This window comes from Macrosteles quadrilineatus, unplaced genomic scaffold (genome assembly GCF_028750875.1).
Source record: "Macrosteles quadrilineatus isolate MER2022 unplaced genomic scaffold, UCM_ALF_1.0 Scaffold_1__1_contigs__length_201487025, whole genome shotgun sequence".
NCBI lineage: Eukaryota > Metazoa > Arthropoda > Insecta > Hemiptera > Cicadellidae > Macrosteles > Macrosteles quadrilineatus.
The window spans coordinates 192,661,157-192,685,056 of record NW_026542594.1 but is presented as its reverse complement, the minus strand read 5'-3'; the positions used below and the strand labels follow the sequence as shown (position 1 = coordinate 192,685,056).

Genomic DNA, 23,900 nt, shown 5'->3' with positions numbered 1-23,900 from the left:
GTAGACTAAAATGTACTGGTTTTAAATTTATTTTCATTTGTCGACGATTTGTTTAAACAAATCTTTCAATTCTCTTGATAGACTATACCGTCTAATTTTTCATATAAAGTTATGTTTTGGATATTATTGGCTTCTTATTCTACAAACATTATACTGCAATAACTCAAAATTGTCATATCACAGAGACTAATTGAAATTTTATACAACAGTACTGTGCTAACAAGCCGTAATGCCTAATATATTACTACGTACGATATTAGTGACTGGGTCCGTTTAAAATTATTTACTTTTCTCAGGATCGAACCGGCAACCCTCTGTTTAACACGTGAGCACTATTATCACTTACTTGGTTAGTGGATTTTGATCCCTACTATTGAGTAACGGAAAACTCCAACACATTTTACCATTGAACAAAATTAATAACTATTACATGTAAGCGTCTACATTTTATAAATGCTCTTAATGTATTTTAATCCATGCAAAATGTGTTTTCTCTTAGAAAAAAAAAATAAAAAAAAACATTAACAGACACCTTTACACAATGCTGAGCCATCTTAAATATTCTTTAAATACAAAACAATTTAAATATGTGTATTGTACCCAACTATACAGCATATCAGATCCAACAATACAGTTGACTAAGGCATGTCAATACGTCACTGATGACCCGTTGTAATATTCCCAGACTGTACATCTCAGCAGCATTGTCGTAGGGAATGGGGAGGAAAACTAGGTCTATTGTCGAGGTTAATTTAACTACCATTGTAACTTTATGAAATGATATAATGAATCGAACTAAATTAACTTGGATCGATATAGTTGTAAAATTATTTTTAACTCCTAAAGGATTATAAAGTAGTAAAATTTACTAGTTTCCTAACATTTATGTTTTGTGTTGGTTTCTGACATTCGACACCATTGGGCGATACGTCTACGCATATTTCCAAGGCAAGACTTGAAATCATTTCACATTTTTTCTCCTCGAGCAAGACCGTCATTATAACGGTTGAAAGAGACTGCCAACCTTTAATTGTAGCCTTCCTGTAGCCTTGTTCTTCGTTTCATATATATTTTTACCTTCTCTCCCTATACCATAGTATATAGAAATATACCCCCGTCGCAGCAAACCTGCCGACTAAGCGAATTTCCATTTCTCTGAATGATTTTCAATTGAATCTATTTACGTTTAACGAGTACCTAGGTTTGCTGCCACAAGGAAACTGAAACTAATAAAGTGTGTTTTAGTAAAATATTAATAGCTTAGTATAAAATAAATAAATTTGCCTAGTTTGATCAAAATATATCCATAAACAAACAAACTACAACATTTTCAATATTCTCCTTAAGAATAACATGGGAATTTTAAATTTACAATTTTTTGAATTTTCTCCGTTACCAATAACCGTACAAAAACACTTTGATATACTAAATTATTTTTTTTTAAGCTCTTTAATATGGTCTGGAGATAAATTGGGAAGTTTAGTGTTTTGGGGGTCAAAAATTAGAAAAACCAATTTTTACCCCATAAAACCCACCTGAAAACCCCGTTCCCATGGTCCGATCATGCTGGTTCGCGAACTCATTCAAGTTTATCTTGCCTTACACCTTTAAACCAAATTTCATCAAAATCGGACAAAAATTACTCAAGTTATCGTGTTCACGGACACACACACACACACACATATATATATATATATATATATATATATATATACATATATAAAAATTTGAACGAATGTTGTTTTTGGCCTCCGGGGACATCAAAATGAAAAAGTAAATCGGTCCCGGGCCTAGGTTTTACCGTGCCACCTACGGTAATAGCTACTTCCCTATAGGGAAATTCGCTAAAAGTATTGTTTCCGTCAAAATTTCGAGTACAACTGATACTAATTTGAGAAAAAAATTGTAGAAAATTCAAAGCAATAAAACCGACTCGTCAGCACACATTGTTAGAGTTAACAGAGTCTAATTGAAACAGATCTCCAATCAGCGAGTAAGTGAACACGCTGTAATTTTGTTTCAATTTACTTTCATAAAAGCTTTAGAAAACCCGTATCAATAGTAACTTATTACCAGTTAAAGAAAAAGTTTAGAAAATTGTCAATATATTTTGGTAGTACCTTTACAAAGGGTCTAATTTATCTCGGAAAATTTACAGATAGAGGCTATATATTTTGAGAAAGCTACGTTTAACCAATCTACTTTTTGAAATAGCTTTACTAGTCAGGCCGTAACAAATACACCATATAAAATGTTGATATTCCACCGGAATTCAAGGACAAGAAAATCGTTTTATAAACTATAAGTTTTCCGTCTCTATTGAAAAAATGACATTTTATAAATTGTCTTAAATATACAGTACTAGCTGTTCTACCCGTGCTTTGCAACGGGAAGAGGACACAAAATAGAAACATTTTAATCTTTACATCTGTTGCATATAATAGTTAGGTACACATCCGCCAACGCTTTTAGAAACAAAATTCAACTTTTATAGCCTTAATAGAAACGTTTAAGTTATGACTTTTAAATCTGGTAAGTAGTGGATACCACCATTTTGGTTTTAAATAATTTTAAATCTTGTGTAGGCTGATATGAGAAAAACTGACCAAATCTTTGAATAAAACTTTGACATACATGATTTACCTTCATCTCCCTTAGTAACATATCTTTTATTTTATTATTGACATTTTAAATTTCAATTTGGAAGTTGCAAAAATACTAATTATTAAATTTAAATGAATATTTTTTTTAATTTCACTCTTCTTTATATTAAATCACAAATTCTTCCATCTTCAGTTTCTTCACTCACAATAAATCATTAGCAAAACTAAGTCAGCTGTTATAAGCTTTAGAAATATTGCTATGCCTTATCAATACAGTCTTTTGAAATATAAAAGGAACTATATCTAGAGGTACTATAAAAAATGTTAAACAAATAATTTTGCATTAAAGGCAGCAGACAAAACTAATATGATTATCAAAGCATCAAGGACTAAAAAATGTAATAGCAAATACAGTATGTTTCATTGCATCTCTGATTCTACTCTACAAAAATATTATAAACATCTTAAACCAGTTCTTTTAATCAGTTCCATCGTACATTTCCTTTACATTTTCACACTTACCATTAAGTAAACATAGTAACAGATATTTCATTAATTTTAGAAACAAAAGAACACTGTGTACTGCTTAGTTTTATGATATTTTCCTTGGTTTAATTTAATCAGTGGTGTGGCAAAACACAAATAACAAAAGTATCAAATAAAGTAAATGTGAACTGAAACCTATAAAATAAGAGTATTTTGTATTACCATTTGATAATTAAATATAGTTACACATATACAACAGATTAAAAAAAACAAAAATCGACTACGTACAATTTAGTTATTGATGATATTCTTTAGTTAAATTAAAGCATAGGTTTAGCAAAACACAATAACTTAATTTACCTAAATATACATATAAAAAACAATGTGATGTGCAAAGTTATGTTAAGTTAATCTAAGACATGTTAAGTAGTTAGGATTTATTTAAAGTAGCCTCCAAATGCATACGAAACATCTATACATTGTAATTTTCATACTGTTTCCATGAAAACATATCAATAACATTATTTTCATAACTTAGACGATTTAAAAAATCCAAAGCAGAGCCGGAGTTGTAGTGGGGCCTTGAGTTGATACAGCAACGGTTACAGAATCAGTTTTTTTTTTATATAATCATCGACATAGTTTTAGAATAAATAATCCATGATAAAAGGTTAGATTAAAATAAACCTACCTCATAGTTATGGAAAATATTATATTTAATTTCTTTGTATCAGCTGTCTGAAATTGTGATATATGCAGTTTAGCAGTTCTTCTTGTTTACATTTAAATGTCAAAGCAAATGTAAACAAACATTGTTAGTGTTCTCATCGCAGCCATGGAGACCTATCAATATTTACTTTTAAAATGTTCACATCAGAGCTTTTAAAGCCAAAGGGGCAAAGCCTACGGTCAGTATCGAAATGTGAATAGTCCTATAATGGTCCTTGGTATGGTAGGTATATTTTTGTAATATTTAAGCCCGGTTGGTTTAGTAGTTTTTGCACCTATTAGTAACACACATACAGACAGACACCATTAGATTTGTATATAATAGTATAGATTATTTAGGTTGTACAAATATGTTGAAAAAACCTAAAAGATTTTTAAGAAAGGATGAAAGTTTAAAGCTACATATTAGTCTTAAACCTTATATTTATTTTACGAGTAAATTTCAGTAACAATATCAACCTTGCAGACTATAGCAATTGCAGGTGTTCAATAATATTGCATAAAACCAAAAATATTCAATTTCGTATTTCAGTAAGTCATTTTCCACTTTTGAAAGCAGTAATTTCAGCTAAATTGAAATCTCTCTTCAAAGGCTCCTTCAGACGAACGACCAAACAAATTATTATTCCAGTCTCTTTGTAATCTCAAGGAGAGCTGGAAGAGTTCTCTCCTTCATTTTAACAATTATGTATTATATTATTTATTTAATACAAACCGAGTTAAAAAACATAAAATATAAGATTTATTTTGCTCAAAAAGTTACCAGCCCTACTTTTATTTACGTTTAGATTCATTATAAGAAAGTCCTTTTAATGTAGGATCAAGCTGTTCTAGTTGTTTTGAAATTTTATAAAACATTTGCATTCAATAAAAAAAACTCAGGCCATTTAAAGACATTTCTTTACATCCTTGAATGTTAAAAGAGAAATTAACTTAACAAAACTATTTCGAATTGAAGATTATGTAAAAACACAGCTTGGCTGATTTAAAAGACAAAATATTACTGTAGGTTTAGGTGTGCTGATGTTGCAAACTCTGATGATTTCAGTGCTGAGTCACTCTCAGCTGTTACACTAATTACTTCAGCAACAGAAAGTGGCTGAGTCAGCACGCTGAGTAGTGAATAAACTTTACACTCCATTATAGGCCTATCATTTTTTTCATTTTTCTCCAAGGCAATAGCAATAGCATTATACAGGGTGCGGCATAAGTCCTTTTTTATGCAGCACACTGTTCAGCGACAGGTCATCTGAGAGTGATGTGATTAGGATCGTTGGAAAGCCTACTTGACGCCATTATCTGTGGTCATAGAGTAGTGGTCACCTGAGCAACGGGCGTTTGTTATGGAGAATTGAAAAAGTATTGATTATGTCATTGCAACTCAGTTCTTGCTCAGCGGCAGTTGCATGCATTCTTTTAATAAGGGTGACATTCAATCATGTGGTGGGTTACCAGCTTAAGAGATCAACGTTGTGACAGCTGACGTCACTTAGATGTACACAATTGTTTCAAATTCAAAAAAATACTAGCTGTGTGCCCTCTCTACGCACGGGGATCTTATAGAAGTCAGTTGAAACCTTCTTATATAAAGAACAGCAGTTATATATTTTCATATATATGGTTTGCATATTTTCAGATATGCTGGCCAAACTATTATATATAAACAAATAAGCTCAATTTTACAATACAACAACAATACAAACAAATAGAGAATCAGACAGTTTCAAGTCAAAAAATGTTTTATAGATCTATGAGGCATAGCCCTAAAGTAGGCCTATAATTTATAGCTACTTTCCACAATGGTTAAAAGTAGTTAAATAACAAACTCAACCTCACCATTAAACATTTCGGTTAAAAATTTCACTGTCAAAGGTGCTCTTGTCAAGGTACGGAACACTGAGAAATATGCGCTACCAACAGACATACACACAAAATACAGCATTTAACTAGGCAATTTGCTATGCTTTAAACAAAGCAAAGGACATATACTTTGGTGTCGCCAAACTTTATCATAACAATTAATATTTGCTTAGTCCGAAGATGAAACGAAATGATGTTGAAAAGACGGCTTACGTTTAATGAAATAAAGTACTAAATACGATTTAGTTTAGTAATTTACAACACACAGGCCATGAACTATTGATACATAAACAACGTAAAGCGTAAACAATTCATGGTTGTTTACTCAACAAATGTTTTACTCAAATGCGTTATCATTTTCTTAGCACAAACTAACATTTTGGAATCCAGACAGAAAAAGAAAAACTTACACAGTAAGACATCAATTAAATTGAGTACGAATAAGGTGTAACAATAACGATAACTAATTTGTAAAGAGTGATGTGTTGGTACGTAAAAACGATTCTCGCTGCTAATACCGGTTCTAAGGAAAAGAACCAGGACCAAAAACCAAGGTTTGCATTTAAGAACTATAGTAGGCCTACATCCGACCAACAAAATGTGTAATTCAAGTCCCAAGGTTATTGATCTCTCTTGGTTTTGAATTTTCTCACAAAAAGTTATCGAAAATCAAAGTTATCTTCCTTAAATTGCATTATTTGTAAACAACTTTTAATGAAAACATATCGGTGACAGTTTGAAAAAACAAAGCTAATACGTAATTTTATTTACAAAGTAGTGAGACCATATTTTAATAGCTAAAGATACTCCCGCCAATCCAGTGAATACATTAAAATGATTTGAATCTTGATAGGTACTCTCGTTTTTCAGGAGAAGGCCGCGTAAAATGGCTCTTGGGCCGAAACAGACAGAAATTGAGATGAGACTTGTTTCGGCTTCTTTAATGTACAAAACTTAAAAATAACCTAAAAATTTCTGATTCTGAGCAATGAACAGACAAAACTCAAATTTCATTTATATAGAAATACGTTTTATGCCCAGCCTTTTTCTGTTTTATCGTTCGCTTTAGCGAATTTCCTTACAGAAGCTATTATCGTAAATGGCACAGCAAGATCATCTGGAACCGATTTACTTTTTCTTTTTCAAAAATTGGGGGTTTTCAATTTGTTACCCTTTAAATATAAAGAGCCCATATTCTTTATGAAACTATCGTGGGCTTCATTTAAAAAAACTAAAATATTTTGTATATTGAAGCGTTTTTGTAGGGTTTTTTGCTATGGGAAAATGCTAAAAATCAGTTGATTCCAAGTTCTTGATCAATATTGTTGGGGGGGGGGAGTAAACCGTAGCATGCTTATTTATAGAAATACTAGCAGAGGATCCGTCCTTCGTACGGGGTTGGCATATAAGTATAAAAAATGCTTATTGCAGTTATACTCAAGCTTTGCGTTTGCAATGAGGGAGAACACAGTTTGATACAATTTGCTTCTTTAAATTTACAGTATTCTGTAGCCATCATACTTCATCCAAACAATAAAGAAAAAAAATCGCTAAATATCACAAATTATTCATGAAATTAAAAACATAAACATAACTGTAAACAATCCTACTTTGACAGTTAGTTCTCATTGTGTATTACAGTTTTCTGTTGCTGCTTCGTTCAAATGAGCTGTTTTCATAAATTAAAAAATAATAGTGCTGCACCCTATTGGTAAATCTTATAACTTTTTAATGCTTTTGCATATTATAGAACCAACTTTTTTAGTTGAAACAGCTGACTAAATTTTTTAATTCCCTTTAAAATATGAATATTCATAAGGTTAACATGGGGAACTAGAGAGCCACTGGGGCGGCGCCCGAAAGGATTTTCGAGTCAAGAATATGCCTACATGTTAATCTGGAATGTGAGCTATCATCATGCCAAATGTCAACCTAATTCGTCCAGTAGTTAATGCGTGATTGAACTTCAAACAAACACACAAACTTTCACATTTATAATATTAACTACCTGGCCCGACAGACGTCGTCCTGTCCTAATGTGGTTTTATGTCCAAAGCTCGTTCATTTTCAAGATGAACTCGTTCGCATGGCTCAATCACGTCTTCGCATGGCTCAATCACGTCTTCGCATGGCTCAATCACGTCCTGGTTGAAGTTCGTTCACTACGCTCACTCACCTTTAGGTTGGAGCTCGTTCGCTGCGCTCACTTGCCTTCTTCAGGTTAGCTCGTTTGCTACGCTAACTCGTCTCCAGGTTGAAGTTCGTTCGCTACACTCACTCACCTTAGTTATATGACTCACCTAATTATTAGCTGTGGTCACAAAAAAAAAAATAGTGCTGCACCCTGTTGGTAATCCTTGTAACTTTAATGCTATTGAACATCATAGAACAGAACCAACTTGTTTAATTGAAACAGCTGTTAAGATTCATTATTTCCTTTTAAATATGAAAAATCATAAGGTTAACATGGGAAACTCCAGAGCCACTGGGCAGAGCCCGAAAGCCCGATAAGAATAAAAACTACTTAGTTTTCCTATTTAATGCCCAAAGAATTGGTGTACCGAATTTAAGCCTCCTAGGTAAATGGGAAGTGGGAGAATTAGTGATGAGTGAGTGAGTGAGTGAGTGAGTGAGTGAGTGAGTGAGTCAGTGAGGGCCTTGGCTTTTATATATTTATATAAGAGTATTCTCACTAAATCCAAAAATTTAATTTTTTTCTGTCGGAAAAAGACCTGAGTTTCCGGAAAATGGTATTACATTTTAGGAAAATTAAGATTAAAGGAAAGGTTCTGGGGAGCGAGAGCAAACCCAGCTCTTGCAGTGACTAATACTTCAAGGGAAGGAAGGTATCAAGATTTTCTTTGTACTGATAGCCTTTTTTAGAACTTTTTTTAGCTTTTTTTTCTCATTATTTCAGTCAACGATATTATTTTACCAAAAGTTAAATAGACTGCAAAACAATATTTTCGGGTCAGATGACATTGACCAAAGAACACTCTCGGAGTATACTAATAAAGTTCCCTTAATTTAAATGAAATTTTGTTAAGGTTAATATTGTTTAAATTTAATCACACATTCTTCCATCTTCACTCAGAATAAATCATTGTCAGTGATTGACCATCTGTTGCCGCAGTGGTACCGCCTGTCGAAGGAGGTGAAATTAATCAAATACGTACATCGAATCAGTTCTACGTGTTTTGATTTAGTGTGTGAGTTTGCTCTTTGTTGCCGTGGATACCAATCAATATTTACACCTCAGAACTTTTAAAGCCTACGGGGCAGAGTCCTAGGTCAATATCAAAGCGGGAATAGTTCTATATGTGTCCTCGGAGCTGTAGCTTTATTCGTGTGGAACTTGAACCTAGTCCGTTCAATAGTTTTTAAGTTTAGTACATACAAACACAGTCAGATAGACAGACACAACCTCTTCTTTATAATAAAAGTTCGAGATCATTTATAGTGATTTTTCTATGATGCGACCGTTGTTCACGTAGTCTTAATCAAAGTAGTTAGGTTTTCCTAAATCAAAACATTTCCTATTCAAAGTTAACAAAAGTAAGTTTCAGCACACAGCTGACGTTAACATTTGAACTGTAAACATCTAAACTTACATAACACATAATGTCCAAACCGGAAAATTCTTAGTATTGAATTTTACATTTCCAGTTGTTCAAATAGCGAGGAAAACAAGAAATGCAGCAGAATACAGAGCAGCCAGTTTACAAACTCCACAACCAGGATTTTAAATATATAAGAGATTGGTTGTTGAAGAGAGGTTACATATTTAACGATCCTCATTTCAAGTTGAATAACAAATATGAGTGGCTACGACCATCGAAGATAAATGAAGAACCTCAGTTGTTCGTTGGAGAAACGACTCAACATGATGTCATACAAGCGGGTGGTGAACTATCTGCAGCATACTGCGCTTTAATAGCGGCTATGTCTGCTCTGGCGTTTCATCCGGAACTTGTGAAGCAAGTGGTCCCTTCAGATCAGAGCTTTTATGATAAATACGCAGGAATATTTCACTTTCGGTTTTGGAGATTCGGAAGATGGTACGATGTAGTAGTAGATGACCGTCTCCCAACTCTGAAAGGGAAATTGGCCTTCATTGAATCGCCAACTAATGCTTTCTGGCCAGTTCTGTTACTAAAGGCCTACTTCAAATTTCTTTATGGCGAATACCAAGATAAAGGGGGTTTTCCTTTCGAAGTCTCTCAAGATTTCACCGGTGGAATAGTTCAGGTAACTCAGATTTATGACGATCTTCCCAAAAAATTTGAAAAGACTTTGCTCAAGGCTTTTGCAAGACAATCGCTCGTATGTTGTGGAATATATGGAGAGGCTAAATCTCATCTAGGTCTTCTTAGTCAACACGCATACACAATAACTGGTGCAAGAACCGTTAGTGTCCCTGGACGTGGAGAAGTTCTTTTGATTCGTATCAGAAATCCTTGGGGAAAAACTGAGTGGAAAGGGGCATGGAGTGACGGATCACGGGAGTGGGAATTAGTCCCTAAAGACGTCAAAGAAGAATTAGCAGTTGTTAACCGGAATGAGGGAGAGTTTGTGATGGAATTTTCAGACTTTAAGTTAAACTTCGAGTTTGTTGATATATGCTATTTGAGTCCAAACGTATATTTAAACGCGTACGGACATAACACAGAAGTTGGACTTTGGCACTTGGATATGGTCAAGGGCAGTTGGATAAAAGGTGTGACGGCTGGAGGATTAGAATTGCTGCATTGGAATCCGCAGATAAGGTTTAAGATGAACGAAGCGGACGGTGACAACGACGGTGAGTGCTCTGTGCTGATTGCGTTGCTACGAAAACGTAGTGAGTTCGCAGTTCTAGGGTTTAAGGTTTACCGTATTTCTGACTTGAACTAACCTGCTTTGGACGATTACTTTTTCAAAAACAACCAACCAGTTGGATACGTTTCCTCAAGCCATTGCCGTGAAGCAGTAAATAGATGTGAGTTAAAGCCAGGAGCATATTGTGTAATTCCTTTTACAGAAAAAGGAATAAATGGAGATTTCCTTTTGAGAATTTACACTGAAAAGAAACCCCTAATTAAGGAATCAGATTCTACTAAAGTTGGTCTTTCACCGGAAGATGTGCAAGACCATGACGCACCAGTGTCACGAAGAACAACAGAAACTATTAAAGATTACAAAATTGACCAATCAATTACGGACTATTTCCTCAAGGTGTCTGGCCCTAACAAGGAAGTTGATTGGAAAGATTTGAAGAACGTTTTAGATTTCGGTTTGAAGAAACCTGTTTCGCCAGCTGAGGAAAATAGTGAGGGTTGGGGACATTTTCTTTTTGACGCAGCGACTTTTATATACAACAAAGTTTTGGAACCAACCTATGTAGGAAGTGCTCTAGGAAAGACGACAGGTGGTTATTCATATGATCTGTGTAGAAGCATGGTAGCCCTACTGGATACAGACCATTCAGGGAAGCTGGAGTATAATGAATTTCAAGCCTTGTGGAATATGATTAAAACGTGGGAATCAATTTATGAATTGTACAGCGATAAGGCTACAGGATATTTGAACTCGTCAAGTCTTCAAAATGCTTTGGAAGCACTCAATCTTAATGTTGGTCGCCAGATACGCAGTAGTTTAATACGAAAATACGCAACAAGAGACGGCTACATATCTTTCGAAGATTTTATGCATTGTGTTATAAAAATAAAATCCATGACGGAGTTTTTCAAATCCAAAGATGAAAGTACGTCACAAAAAATACTTCTTACTTTCGAGGAGTTAATAGGAAAAGTACTTTATTCCTGATTTCACCAAATGTTATTCCTGTAATAAATGACAAGCCAAGTTAATTTTGTTTTCTTATTGCTTACTATCAAAGCTAGAAGTAGTAGCTGTAAATAAGGACCGAACTTTGTATTGGATTTAGAATTAAAGATCGGTTTAAAACATGACATGGATGATTCAAAAGACAAAATATTACTGTAGGTTTAGGTGTGCTGATGTTGCAAACACTGATGATTTCAGTGCTGAGTCACTCTCAGCTGTTTCACTAATTACTTCAGCAACAGAAAGTGACTGAGTCAGCACGCTGAGTCCTGCTTATGGAATAATAAACTTTACACTCCATTTTACAAACTTACTTCCTTTCTGGTTGTTTATACTATTCTGATAGAAAATAGCATTCTTAAAATGTAAAGGTAATAAAACTCAACCTTTTCTGTGAATAACTGCAGTTAGTTCAATACATTCCTCTAGGGTTGTGTTGGAACAATTAAGATACCATAAGGTTGAGGTATTCCACAAATAGTTCATTACACAAGAACTTAAACAAATATATATACATTTGGAGATATAAGTTACTGTTTAAGTAGTTTTTCCCCCCCGTGATAAACTTGACAATTTTAACCATTATTATACTTACACACACGTTTTCATATTGAATGTGAAACTAGTTGCAGCATAAATTATTAATGACATTTCTAAGTTTACCGAAAAAGTTAAATATATACAAATTGAAACCTAAAATTCGAAACGATAATCAACTTAATTCTTTAAATAGATCACCAACTATTAAGTTATTACATTAGCTACTCACTCTACATATTACAATGCTGATAACATGTACAGTCGGGGGATATTACAACATGTCATCAGTGACGTATTAACATGCTATAGCCAGACATGATGGCCCCAGCTTGGCAGGTTAAGTATTGTATCATAGTATTGTAGTAGTGAACATAATACATGGTATACTCTTACATATTATATGGCAGTAAATAATACATTTAAATGCCAGTTAATAAGAATAGGCATTCATTAAATTACTCTTCTAATTTTTAGAATTAGGAGATACGTTATAATAAACGCTATTAACAATGTTTTTGTCTACACAGTTCATAGTTTGTTTTATAAATCTTTAGATAAGATTATGTTCGTTATAAATGTGAAAGTTTGTGTGTTAGTTTGTTTGTTTGAAGTTCAATCACGCCTCAACTACTGGACGGATTGGGCTGAAATTTGGCATGATGATAGCTTACATTCCCGATTAACATATAGCCATATTCTTATATTTAAATCCTTTCGGGCTCCGCCCCAGTGGCTCTGTATTTCCCCATGTGAGCTCTGTAGTACCTTATGAGTATTCCTATTTAAAGGAAATTAAAGAATGTAGTCAGCTGTTTGAATTAAAAAAGTTGTTTCTATGATATGCAAAAGCATTAAAAGTTATAAGATTTACAAACAGGGTGCAGCACTATATTTTCTTTGCATTTATGAAAACAGCTAATTTAACAATAATTGGGTCTGATGATGATTGGAGTGTACAATCGAAATCGATCACCACTTACCATATTTCATATGTACCTTCTTGTGATTCTACAGTGTAAGTGTAAATATATTATTTCTAGTGTTATTAGACGTATAATTTGTTTTTCCAAGTTATACACAAAAGAGTTACGAGAGAGATACTAAGCTTTAACAGAAATCAGTCAGCACAAGTAGTTTGATAATTATGGTGAACATTTAGGTATTAAAAAAAAAAAAAAAACGTTACGTTATAATCATAAGAAAATCATTGCGATCACGATATTAACCCAATTAAATAAATTATATTTTAAAGTTTCTCAGCATTTCTCATTCAAATAATATTTTAGCTTGAGTATAATTGTGTATCATCGATAAAACTCAATTTGTTTCCAAGTTGTTGAATCATCTTCATAATTTAATTACTTCACTAGCAAAATTGAATTTAACTACTATACACCTTTTATTGAACACTGTTCAATTAGCGTATATTATATTTACAACGGGTTAAAACATTGAGTGTATTCACAGGAAAATTCTACAAAAGTCTGATAAGATCGTTAGCACGGCAATGCCAGAGTTAAGTGAACCCTAATTGTTACAAGCTCGCAATCACTAAAGTATCTGAAACTTTAACTTAGACTCAACGTTAATTCCTAATCACACAATTTTCCTTCAATAATTTCGTATTTTGTACTAGGTAATTTTTTTGTTGTCCTAGGACGCTAGGCACGAACCTGGGATTGTTTTTCACAAGACCTCAGGCTAGACTTAGGGGTTGCGGCATTATCACTTGATACAATCCATTGGTGACTTGGAGGGGATCGAACCCGGGACCTCAGGGACTGAAGTCCCGCCCTCACCATAATCAAATCATAAGAATCTATTCAATTTAAATAATGCTAACCTTTGAATATTTTACCTGTATCTATATTCATATATGTCAGAGGAAACGAGGTAAGCGTAAATAATTATTGTTTCAATAACTGTGAAAGTTGCTTGCGTTAATTAATGAACAATGTATTCTGAGTAATCATCAAGCACTTACAACATTACAACAGGTGTTGTTCGTGTTGAACATATCCCTGGACCAATCAAGCGCTGGATGTGTGTTGAGATCTCAATCAGCTTAAGAGATCAACGTTGGGATCAGCTGACATCACTTTGATGTATTCAATTGTTTCAATTTTGTAAACGAAATTCGTTTTAAGTCCAATGATTTTCTGTTTCATTGTTAGTTTTAGCGGTTTTCCCCATGGGAAGAAGCTATTACCGTAGATGACACGGCAAGACCTAGACCCGGGACCGATTTACTTTTCATTTTGATGTTCCCAGTGGTATAAAACACTACTGTACTAGTAAATTTGTATACATGTGTCGTGAACAAGATAAATCGAGTATTTAGGTCTGCTTTCGATTACGATTGCCATACATTTTTACGGCTCGGTACACTTCCTTTAATCTATGCTTGAATGGGTTCATAAATTAGCCAGATCGGGTCATGGAAACAGTATTATGGGGTTACGATTTGTTGGCGAAAATTAGAGTGTTTCAAATTGTGACCCTTTTAATATAAAATTCCACATTTTGGTTGAAACCCTCAAATTGGGTTTCATTAAAATTAAAAAAAATTTGTAGATTGAAGCGTTGTTGTAGAGTTTGAGGTTAAGGGGAAAATTCTAAAAAAAATTGTATAAAAAAAATCGTATAGTTTTCTTGTGAGGAAAATGTAAACTATTGTAGTTTGATCGTTTATGACTTTTTACAATCTATCGAACAACCATGACAAAAAATTATAATGTTAAAAACACACAGTTTTTTACAACTTCATATTTAAGAATGGACGGGTTATAAGACTATATTCAGTTGGGAGTTATGTTCTCAACCCAGATGAAGGCTACAGAAGTAATCATCACAGTTCAATAACTCCAGAGATTACCGTGTAATCAGCTGGGAAAGATGTCTGTCACAATGTAAGCTCTTTTTTGTTTCGGTTTTGTATTGTTCAAAATTAGTTCAACTTACATGCTGAGGTAAATCTTTATTAGATTTGTATATATTGCGACATTTCAATAGAACCAGCTACTAGATGTTTGATTTTACCCTTTTTCATTCTCATTGTTTTACTATGAAACCCCCAACAAAGTTATAAAACAAGACATTTTTTATATATAGTTACAACATTTTATACTCCAATAACGAAGGACGTGCGGTAGATCATATGTGAGGAAGATAGAAGCGTAATATTCAACAGAGTATCATGACATTGGAAACTGTTTATCCTTGTTTTATATTCATAGGAATGTATATGAAACGGAAATTCTGTTTAGATGCCTGGTGAAATCGAAAGGGAGTTTGCTGGTTTAGCATTTTTAAAGTAATATTTATAAATTATATAAATGTCCTTGATGTTTGCTTGATTAGTTTTACGAATTAAATTAATTTATATATTGACTAAAAGTGAACAAGCGTTGACCTCAAATGTTTATGATAGTTAAACTAAAGAATTTTAACAATAATCTTAATCTTACAACACCGAACAATTAAACTAAGGTAAATGAGTTTAAATATATTATTTGTAAATCACCCGCGAATGTTTTTTTTTATTTATTAAGTTGCATTATGTGATTGTCCTATACTCAAATTTGGGGAGCAAGCTGGTCTAGTGGTTAGAGCGGGACTTTGGTGCCTGAGGTGCCGGGTTCAAATCCTACCAAATCACCAATGAATTTTTGATAATGCCGCAACCCCTGGGTCTAGCCTAAAGTAATGTCAACAAGAATTCCAGGCTCTTGCCTAGCGTCCTAGGAGAAAAACTCAAATTCTGAATGTTTTTGAAAAATTTGCAAAATTTATTTTTGAACTGTAATCAACAGACTTTATTTATTTATTCTAAAACAGTTCCAGTGGATTTGTTACGTCCATTCAGGTAAATGCAATGTGTAAATCGTGAGTGCAAATTTGAATAAAAACAAAACACACTGTTATGACATCATCCCGATTTGGTTCGAGTTTTGTAGATATTTCCCATTGTTTTCAGCCGTAGAATATATAATATTGTCTCTCTGGGCACGTTTTACCCGTTAGTTTCCCGGTTCAATATGTTTTCTTTTAAAGTCCACACCTTACCCGTTCTAAACCACAGATGGTTTTTGAACTACCTTTGGTTTTACTAAATCACACTCATAAATAATTCGGTTTGTTTAAATGGATAACTTAAATGGAAGACGATGCTTAAAAGTTCCAGTTAAAAATAAATACGCGTCTCTAATTATGAGTCTTGAATTACAAAATAAAACAATTAAAGCCGGACAAACAGAATCACTCTTGGCTAAACGATTTTTTTTTACATATTACAATAATATTATGCATAGATCCCTTTGATCGAAATAAATTATAAATTTATTAACCGTAATAGAATAAATTCACCAGAATGAATTTTCAACATATAGCTTTTATCTTATAAAACGTAAATTCAACACATATACATCTAAGAATATGCAATAAACTGCAAAGTAAATGTACTGGAAAAAGTCAAGAGTAGGGACTCAGTGGTGAAATATATTGGTTTTCTGAGCCTTTATGTTTCTGACATTGAAAATGCTTGCCATCATATTTTAAATATAACATTCTATACTGTGTTCACATGTTATATACACAACTATTAATCTGGATGTCATATACCACAACAAATGACACTACATCTGGGAACTATATCAACGGAGCTCGACTTGGACAATTTTTATTTTAAGGGCTTTTAAGGGGGTGATTTAAGGGTGTGTTATTTTAAGGATTATTGAAGAAACTTCAAATCAAGATTAGTAAACACAAGTTTACCCGATATTTCTACATATAAATAACCAGTTAAGTTGGAAAATCGCATGTTATCACACAAGCACTGTAAAAAAAAACAAAATAATAACTTAAAAGATAAAAGTGGGTCAAGAGAACAATTAATACTGCTGAAGAATTTAATGCACTACCTTACACAAGAAATGCTAAGTAAGTTAGTGATATTTAAATATTGACCTACCACAATGAATGAATTTATTAACTAAAATATGTGGTGGCTAAAAGTACTCCATCCCATTTGATGCGTAGGTAACAGACACTTCGATAGACTGTACATTCTTAGATATGGGAAAACCCATAAGTAGTATTTAAAAATCTAAGATAAGTAGGGTACATAGTCGAAAACCGCTTAACGTATTCTGTGTGAACGCATCTGTACCTTATAATCATTTAAGGTTATCTTTTATGAAGTGATAGTGTTTTAAAACAATATAAAAGTGTATATGTGTAAAGAAAATAGCAATTTCGATCACTTTCAATTCATTTACGACTAATGTTGTGTGCTGTACCTTAAATACAAAAACTAATATAACTTTGAAACGTATCGCAGAGAAGAAATCTTTCTCAGTTCAGTATTTGATATTATTGCTTCTTAACATATAAAATGTCAACAATGCCTATGTGATAAAGAAACCGGAGCAATAAAACAGTAAGTAAATGTACCGGAAAGAAAGCAAGTCCAAGTGACTTGAAACGAAAATTTATTGGTTCTGGAACTGTCAGTACAGGGTCTGTCAAAACTTTTTTTGACTTAAAACCTAAAATAATTTATGCCTTTATTCAAAACATACTAAAAAATAAAATAAAAAAAGGGAGTCCTAAATTTCTTCAAACAACGAACTAAATACATGTAGGTAGATTTATTTTACATAGTATTGTTAATAGTAATGCACTTTCTTGGGACCGTGTACATTACAGCTTTACAATTAAAGTAGGTTGATCTTTATTGTATTACAGTTTGTATTAGGATCTGATAAATAAAATTAATCATGATTAACATAAATTAAGAACTGCTTAAACAAAGTGTCATAATTGTACGTACAAAAATACAGTATACAGATAGTTTACTCCTAGGATTATGTACATGTTTCTCAAATAAAAAAGCTATGTTTAACGAGATAAAAAACCTAAAATTAACTAGCCCCAGTTTGAGAGTTAGTAGTCTGGAGTAAATTCATCGAAACTTCTAGCGGAATCTACATTTTAACAAGAAAGGCCCATCTATGATTCTGCGTTAATGAAATACCTTCTATGTTAGTATATAGAAGTTAGTTCAGAGTCCAACGCAGCGTTTTAACCCCCTCTCAGCTGTGAAGGATCTACAGAGCTCACATTGTGATCAGCTGATCAGCTGTTGATGGGTTTATCCACACAATGTGCTAATGTGTCAATTGGAACCTACTTACTCATTCTCTGGCTGGTCACTGAGCCCATGGGATTTAAAAGCCATCCACTCTTAGTTTTAAATGATTTATTAAAGGTTTAATTGCGATTTTGGGGAAACCGGTTGTGTTTTAAAATCTAAATTATGTGTTCCAATAACAGGTGATATTTTTAATACTGATGTCTAATTTTGTTTTAACATTTCTTTTAGATTTTTTCATGTAGTTTTTTAGATTTATGTGCCTCTACATTTTGCTATCACTGATTAGATTAACGTATACATCAAAATTGTTTTCTACAATTAATTGTTATGTTTTAAATACCACTAAATAAAATGTTCACCTAATAGATAGTTCCAATCTACTTGCCGAAGTACACCTCCGTGTGCCTTCTAGAACCTGTTCACAAGATCTGTTCGGCAGGAGGCACTTCAGTAGCCAATACGATTATCACGCTCTTCTTACAAGATTTCTTTTTCTTGGTAACACTCTGGGGCCAGTATCGACTTCTTCGGAGACACCACGGGGACTTTTCGAAGGATAGTTACAGTCCGGTTGACTTTTATTATTGGTTTTTTGTTATGTATTAGATAGGTTTGAATATTAATCAATGTGCATGTTATCTGAGTGGTATTTCTTGTTCTCTTGTCTTGTTAAACTCTTAAAATGTTTATTTATATATTTATCTGTTATTTATCATGTTTTTTTTCTTTTTTTTGTTAAGTTTCTATTTATTGAATTGTATAACTGCATATTTATTTATTAGTGTAAGATTTTAATAATCATTACATATAATTTTAGTAATGGTCTTTGGCCGTTGGAATAGAAATAAAATAAACTAAATCAGATGTTACCAAACAAATATCTGAAATATAATGACGCGATGGTGGTTTCACATTTGATAAACACGACAAAGCCCAGTCACCTGTTATGTTAAATACAAAGAGATAATCAGGGATGCTTAACTAGTGATTTATCATTTATGACCTTTAAAATATTCACGATAAGTTTATCCAGCAACCGGATTTAATCATTTTGGCATTGGATACATTTTAAATGTACGAAATCTGATACGTTATGTTTCAAAACAGGTATTGAACTAACGTTACGCCTTTATAACTAGTGATACAAACATTTAAATACCTGAGTGAAGTTATCTGTTGGTAGGGATAAAGCATTAATTAGTTTTAAAATTAGATCATACGTATTTGACCCCAATACCTTGGAGTATTTAGGGAAACCACGAGAGTTGGATATTGCTGAAATTACAAATTTTTTACTAACTTATATCAGTTACTTTTTTGCTAATATAATTTATCAAAAGCCCCATTGCCAAGGATTGCAGGGTCCAGTTTCAAACCATTAAAATGATTTCAGCTTTAAAAGGATTGACAGGATCTCCTGATCATAATGTGAGCACTTTAACTACTTGGCTAATCGGCTGAATTCTTGAATTTGTAAAATATACGTGAAGGCTTACATGGTGTGCGCAGCTAACAGAACGGTATAGTTGGAGCACCTTGACATAAACCATGACAAAGTATTTATAAGGTTATTGTAGATAATGTTTCTTACGCTTAAGATACTAAAGGAAACTCTTTTCAATCGCATAAGACGGAGGCAAGTGTAATTATTAGTACAGTGAAATATTATACAAAACTTGGAACCTAAACACAACACATACAGGCTTAATAGTATGGCCAAGATGAATTTTTCGGTTTATTTTTATAACATTAAATAATATTTATGCCGTGGTGAACCTCCACAATGGCGCATAAACACAGCAGTGCATGCTGGGTAACCTCGAAACAGCGGGGAACTAAAGAATATGCGGAGTAATAAATATACGAAATATTTACCACGATCCAATGGTGTTTATTTATTAAGAAGAGTTCAGTGCAATTAAAAATGTGCATATGCTTCAACTAACAACCGTGTTGACAAAATTGACACATTTTCTAAAATATGTTTTATTTTTTAAAAACGTTTTCAAAAATAGTAGATCCATTAAAGTATAGATGAGAGGGTAAAAAATACGGTTTACATAACTTTAACAATCATTTTACAAATCGTTTGAATATATTCATTAATTTCTGTCCTATTAGTTTCACATTTATAAAATGGACATTAATTAAAACACGTACCGGTATACCACTCAATGATCAATATGATGCAACCACATGAATGTGTATTAAATGTAAAGTATCACTAGCCAAAGCGTTGAGTTTAGTTTATTGCTGTAATGGACATAGATAACACCGACTGGATTTAGTATCATCAAAGTTTAAAAAGTCTATTTCAATATCACACCGGTCAGATATGGATCAGTGTGCTGCACTGTTTAAAAGCATTCGTTTTACAGAAGTACTTTTGGCTGAGTTAGATTGTAATTTGATGCATTTTAGTACTCATCATTATTTTGGTAGTCGAGGATGTTTATTGCTAATGTTTAAATGGTTACACCTTACAAAAGTTTATGGTTTTTTCGGTATACTTTGGTTATCATAGTTATCGTTGTATGTGGAACTATTGTAATTATGTTTCCCTCCAGCGCGGGACTTCATTCCGTGAGGTCCCGGGTTCAAATCCCGCCAAATCATAAATTGATTTTATATGAGTGGTAATGCCAACCCCTGGGGAGCGAGCTGGTGTAATGGCTAGAGCGCGGGACTTCGGTCCGTGAGGTCCCGGGTTCGATCCCCGCAAAGTCACCAATGGATTTTATCTAAGTAATAATGCCGCAACACCTAGGTCTAACCTGAAGTAATGTGAAAAACAATCCCAGGCTCGTGCCTAGCGTCCTAGGACAAAAAAAAATGCCAACCCCCTAGATCTATCTTGAAGTAATGATAAAAACGATCCCAGACTGTTATCCTAGCGTTATAGGACGAAATAGGTGTCTCCTTTAAGATTGTCTATATTGAGTAGATAAGCAAACAATTAACATCAGTGATCATATTTATTTGGACACCTCTGGAACAACGCCATCTCAAGAAGATTGGACTTTCAACTTGTATATTGGTCACCTCTTTATATACCCTTAAACTTTCCTTAGACATTCAAGTTACTGTATTTAAGCGGTTTGATGTGTATTATAATGTTTCAAGAGTTATGGGTAATATTTTAATTGGTTTAATTTATGATGTAAAACATTAAGCCAAATAATAAAGTTTAAAAGTTTAAAAAAAACAACATGTGATTGGTGGTGATTTAGTTATTAGGGATTTTTCATTCAAAAATATATAAAGCTTGAATTTCATTGAATAGACAGAGCTGAAGTGGACAATTATAGATGGCCGATGAAAGCTTTAGAACGATGGATGAATCGTCTGTTATACATTTCAATAAAAGGTTCTACATCTTTCTACTTTTTAGTACAGTTAAGTTGTTCAGTTCCTTTGAAAATAAAAGTTGTATAAAGTTTTTGAGTTGGAAAGGTAAGGTAACATTTTAAACAGTTAAAAATATTTTAATAGTGATATTTTAAACATCCTCCTGATCAGAAACAAGTGTATTGTTGTTTTGATTGCGGGTAGTATTATTTTTAAGTTTAATTTTTAAATTACAAATGATGCTCATTTGCAGGCATATTATGGGAATGCCATAGGAAAAAGCCCTATGCAAATACATACAATGTAACTAAGATAAAATTCAGTTCTCTTTCCAATTACCGATGCCATGAACAAAGAGTTGCCCACCAATAGAAAGCTTAGTTGAATAGCTTAAATAAAGAGACAAAATACAGATCTTTTATTTTTCAGATAATTCCTGGGATAATTTAAACTGTATAATCTGGTTTGCGGAAACAAAGAGTGCTCATTAAATCAGTCCGTATCACTTGGATCACTAAAGAAGTGAACGTTTCGGTTTGCTAGCTCACTGAATCACTCAACGATTTGCAATTTTGAAATCATTTGGTGGAGGAAAATCGCGTTGATTTTCATTATTTATTTTAATTTATTTTATTACGTTGTTGAAAACCCGAATTTGTATCCATCTGATTAGGTCTATAGTAAATACAATGTTATGATTTTCGTATAAATTCTATATTTCACTCCTTTAACTTTAACTCTAAAACATGATTCGTTTGAAACGATCATAATCACTTAATAATGTTCTGTTGAACAGAAACAATTAGGCATACGGTTAATTAAACACTCTGTATAATTTATATTTCTTGTTTTTCTTAGAACTAGGGAAACATTAATTACCTCTACCTTTTGAGTAACTTTAAAAATACGTTTTGTAAAGTAACAAACACCTGTCACAATTTAAAGTTTTCATATGTTATGTTAAACATACAAACTGAGGCCACGTTAATGAGATAAAGTCCTAAAACATAGTTTGAGATGCTTGTAGCTTCAGAGTTTAAAACAGAAAATCTTTCGAACAAGGGTCAAAATTAAAAGTTTCAGTTGCCCCGATGATTGGGAACATGTAACAATTAGGCTTCACTTAACTCTGGCATCGCCGTGCTGACGATTTTATCAGACTTTTATAGAAAAGCTTACAAACCTTGACAAAGGTGCAAATATTACGCATCTAACGTTTGTTTTAACGTCAATTGCTTTCACAGCATAATAATAATTTCGGTCTACTTCTTTGTGAATATAACAATATGTAAGATATAACGTTGAGTTTTAATTCATCTAAAAACTCTAAGGTGATGCTTTGATTATTTAATGGTTAACTAATTTCTATAAATTAAGTACTCTGTGTTTTGTATTGACAGAAATTATCCAACCATTGTCCTGAAAGTTATAGAAGCTTAGACTTTACAATCCAAACTAACTTTACTTTGACAAGTACGTCACGAACAAAGGGGTTCTCGGTTTTCTTTGAGAAAAGTTTGTTTTTCTATTAGGTTGGAATTTAGAGAACTCAGCAAGTTGACTCTATGATGTCTAATAGCTTGGTGAATTATTATATCCAATTCACATTACTGGATTAATAGTTCACTCCCACTCAAAAATTCTTTCTGGTTACCTTTTCCCCCTAGTATTAGATGTAGGTATGCTAATTACGACTGTATTTTCGGGGAAAAATAGGAAAGTGTAAAGATTCTATATTCATACTGTTCTATTGTAGGCTTATTTGATCTAAATTGGACATCTTGTGCATTATATTGCTCTCAAATATTGTAGTAGCTCTTTCAGGTTTATTGACATACAAAATTGTCAATGTTTTTTTAACAAATTTTCCTTTGGTACAATAGGCGAGACGACATTAATTTCCTGCAAACTTATTAGATTACAAATATCAGACTGAAATAACAATTTGTTTGGTAGTTTATTTCAAGATATAGGTAATTTTAGTTTAGCTTAGTGTATCTGAATCTGCTACCTTTAAAAGTAGAATACTAATTATTGATGTAACCCTTAAATACTGCAGGGGTTCTAAATGAAAATTTTCATTATTGATGCAGTTAACGCGACTCTCCTCTAATACAAAATGAAGTTTCGTAAACGATGTTTAAATCATAATCTACACAGAAAAATTTCAATTAAAACCACAGCGCTTCATTTTACTAAAACTGTGTGAACCACTTGTTTCAAAATGTCGAGGAATCAAAGTTTGAAATGCTCTACCAATCGGGGTTCTCTATGGAATTTGGAAGAACAACGATACAGAATATTGACCATAACATTTTATCTGTGTTGATATATGTTACGGCCTGACCAGTGGA

General features: G+C 33.0%; 1 protein-coding gene across 1 annotated transcript; it reads left to right on the top strand.

The window, feature by feature from the left end:
* Positions 1 to 9,390: 9,390 nt before the first annotated feature.
* Positions 9,391 to 11,526, top strand: LOC128983418 (calpain-9-like). The gene has a single exon (XM_054402701.1). The coding sequence runs from the start codon at positions 9,621 to 9,623 to the stop codon at positions 10,569 to 10,571; it is 951 nt and encodes a 316-aa protein (XP_054258676.1). The 5' UTR covers positions 9,391 to 9,620; the 3' UTR covers positions 10,572 to 11,526.
* Positions 11,527 to 23,900: the final 12,374 nt, after the last annotated feature.

Excerpts from the sequence above, each read along its gene's own strand:
- LOC128983418 (XM_054402701.1), top strand. The coding sequence starts at position 9,621 with ATGTCTGCTCTGGCGTTTCATCCGGAACTTGTGAAGCAAGTGGTCCCT.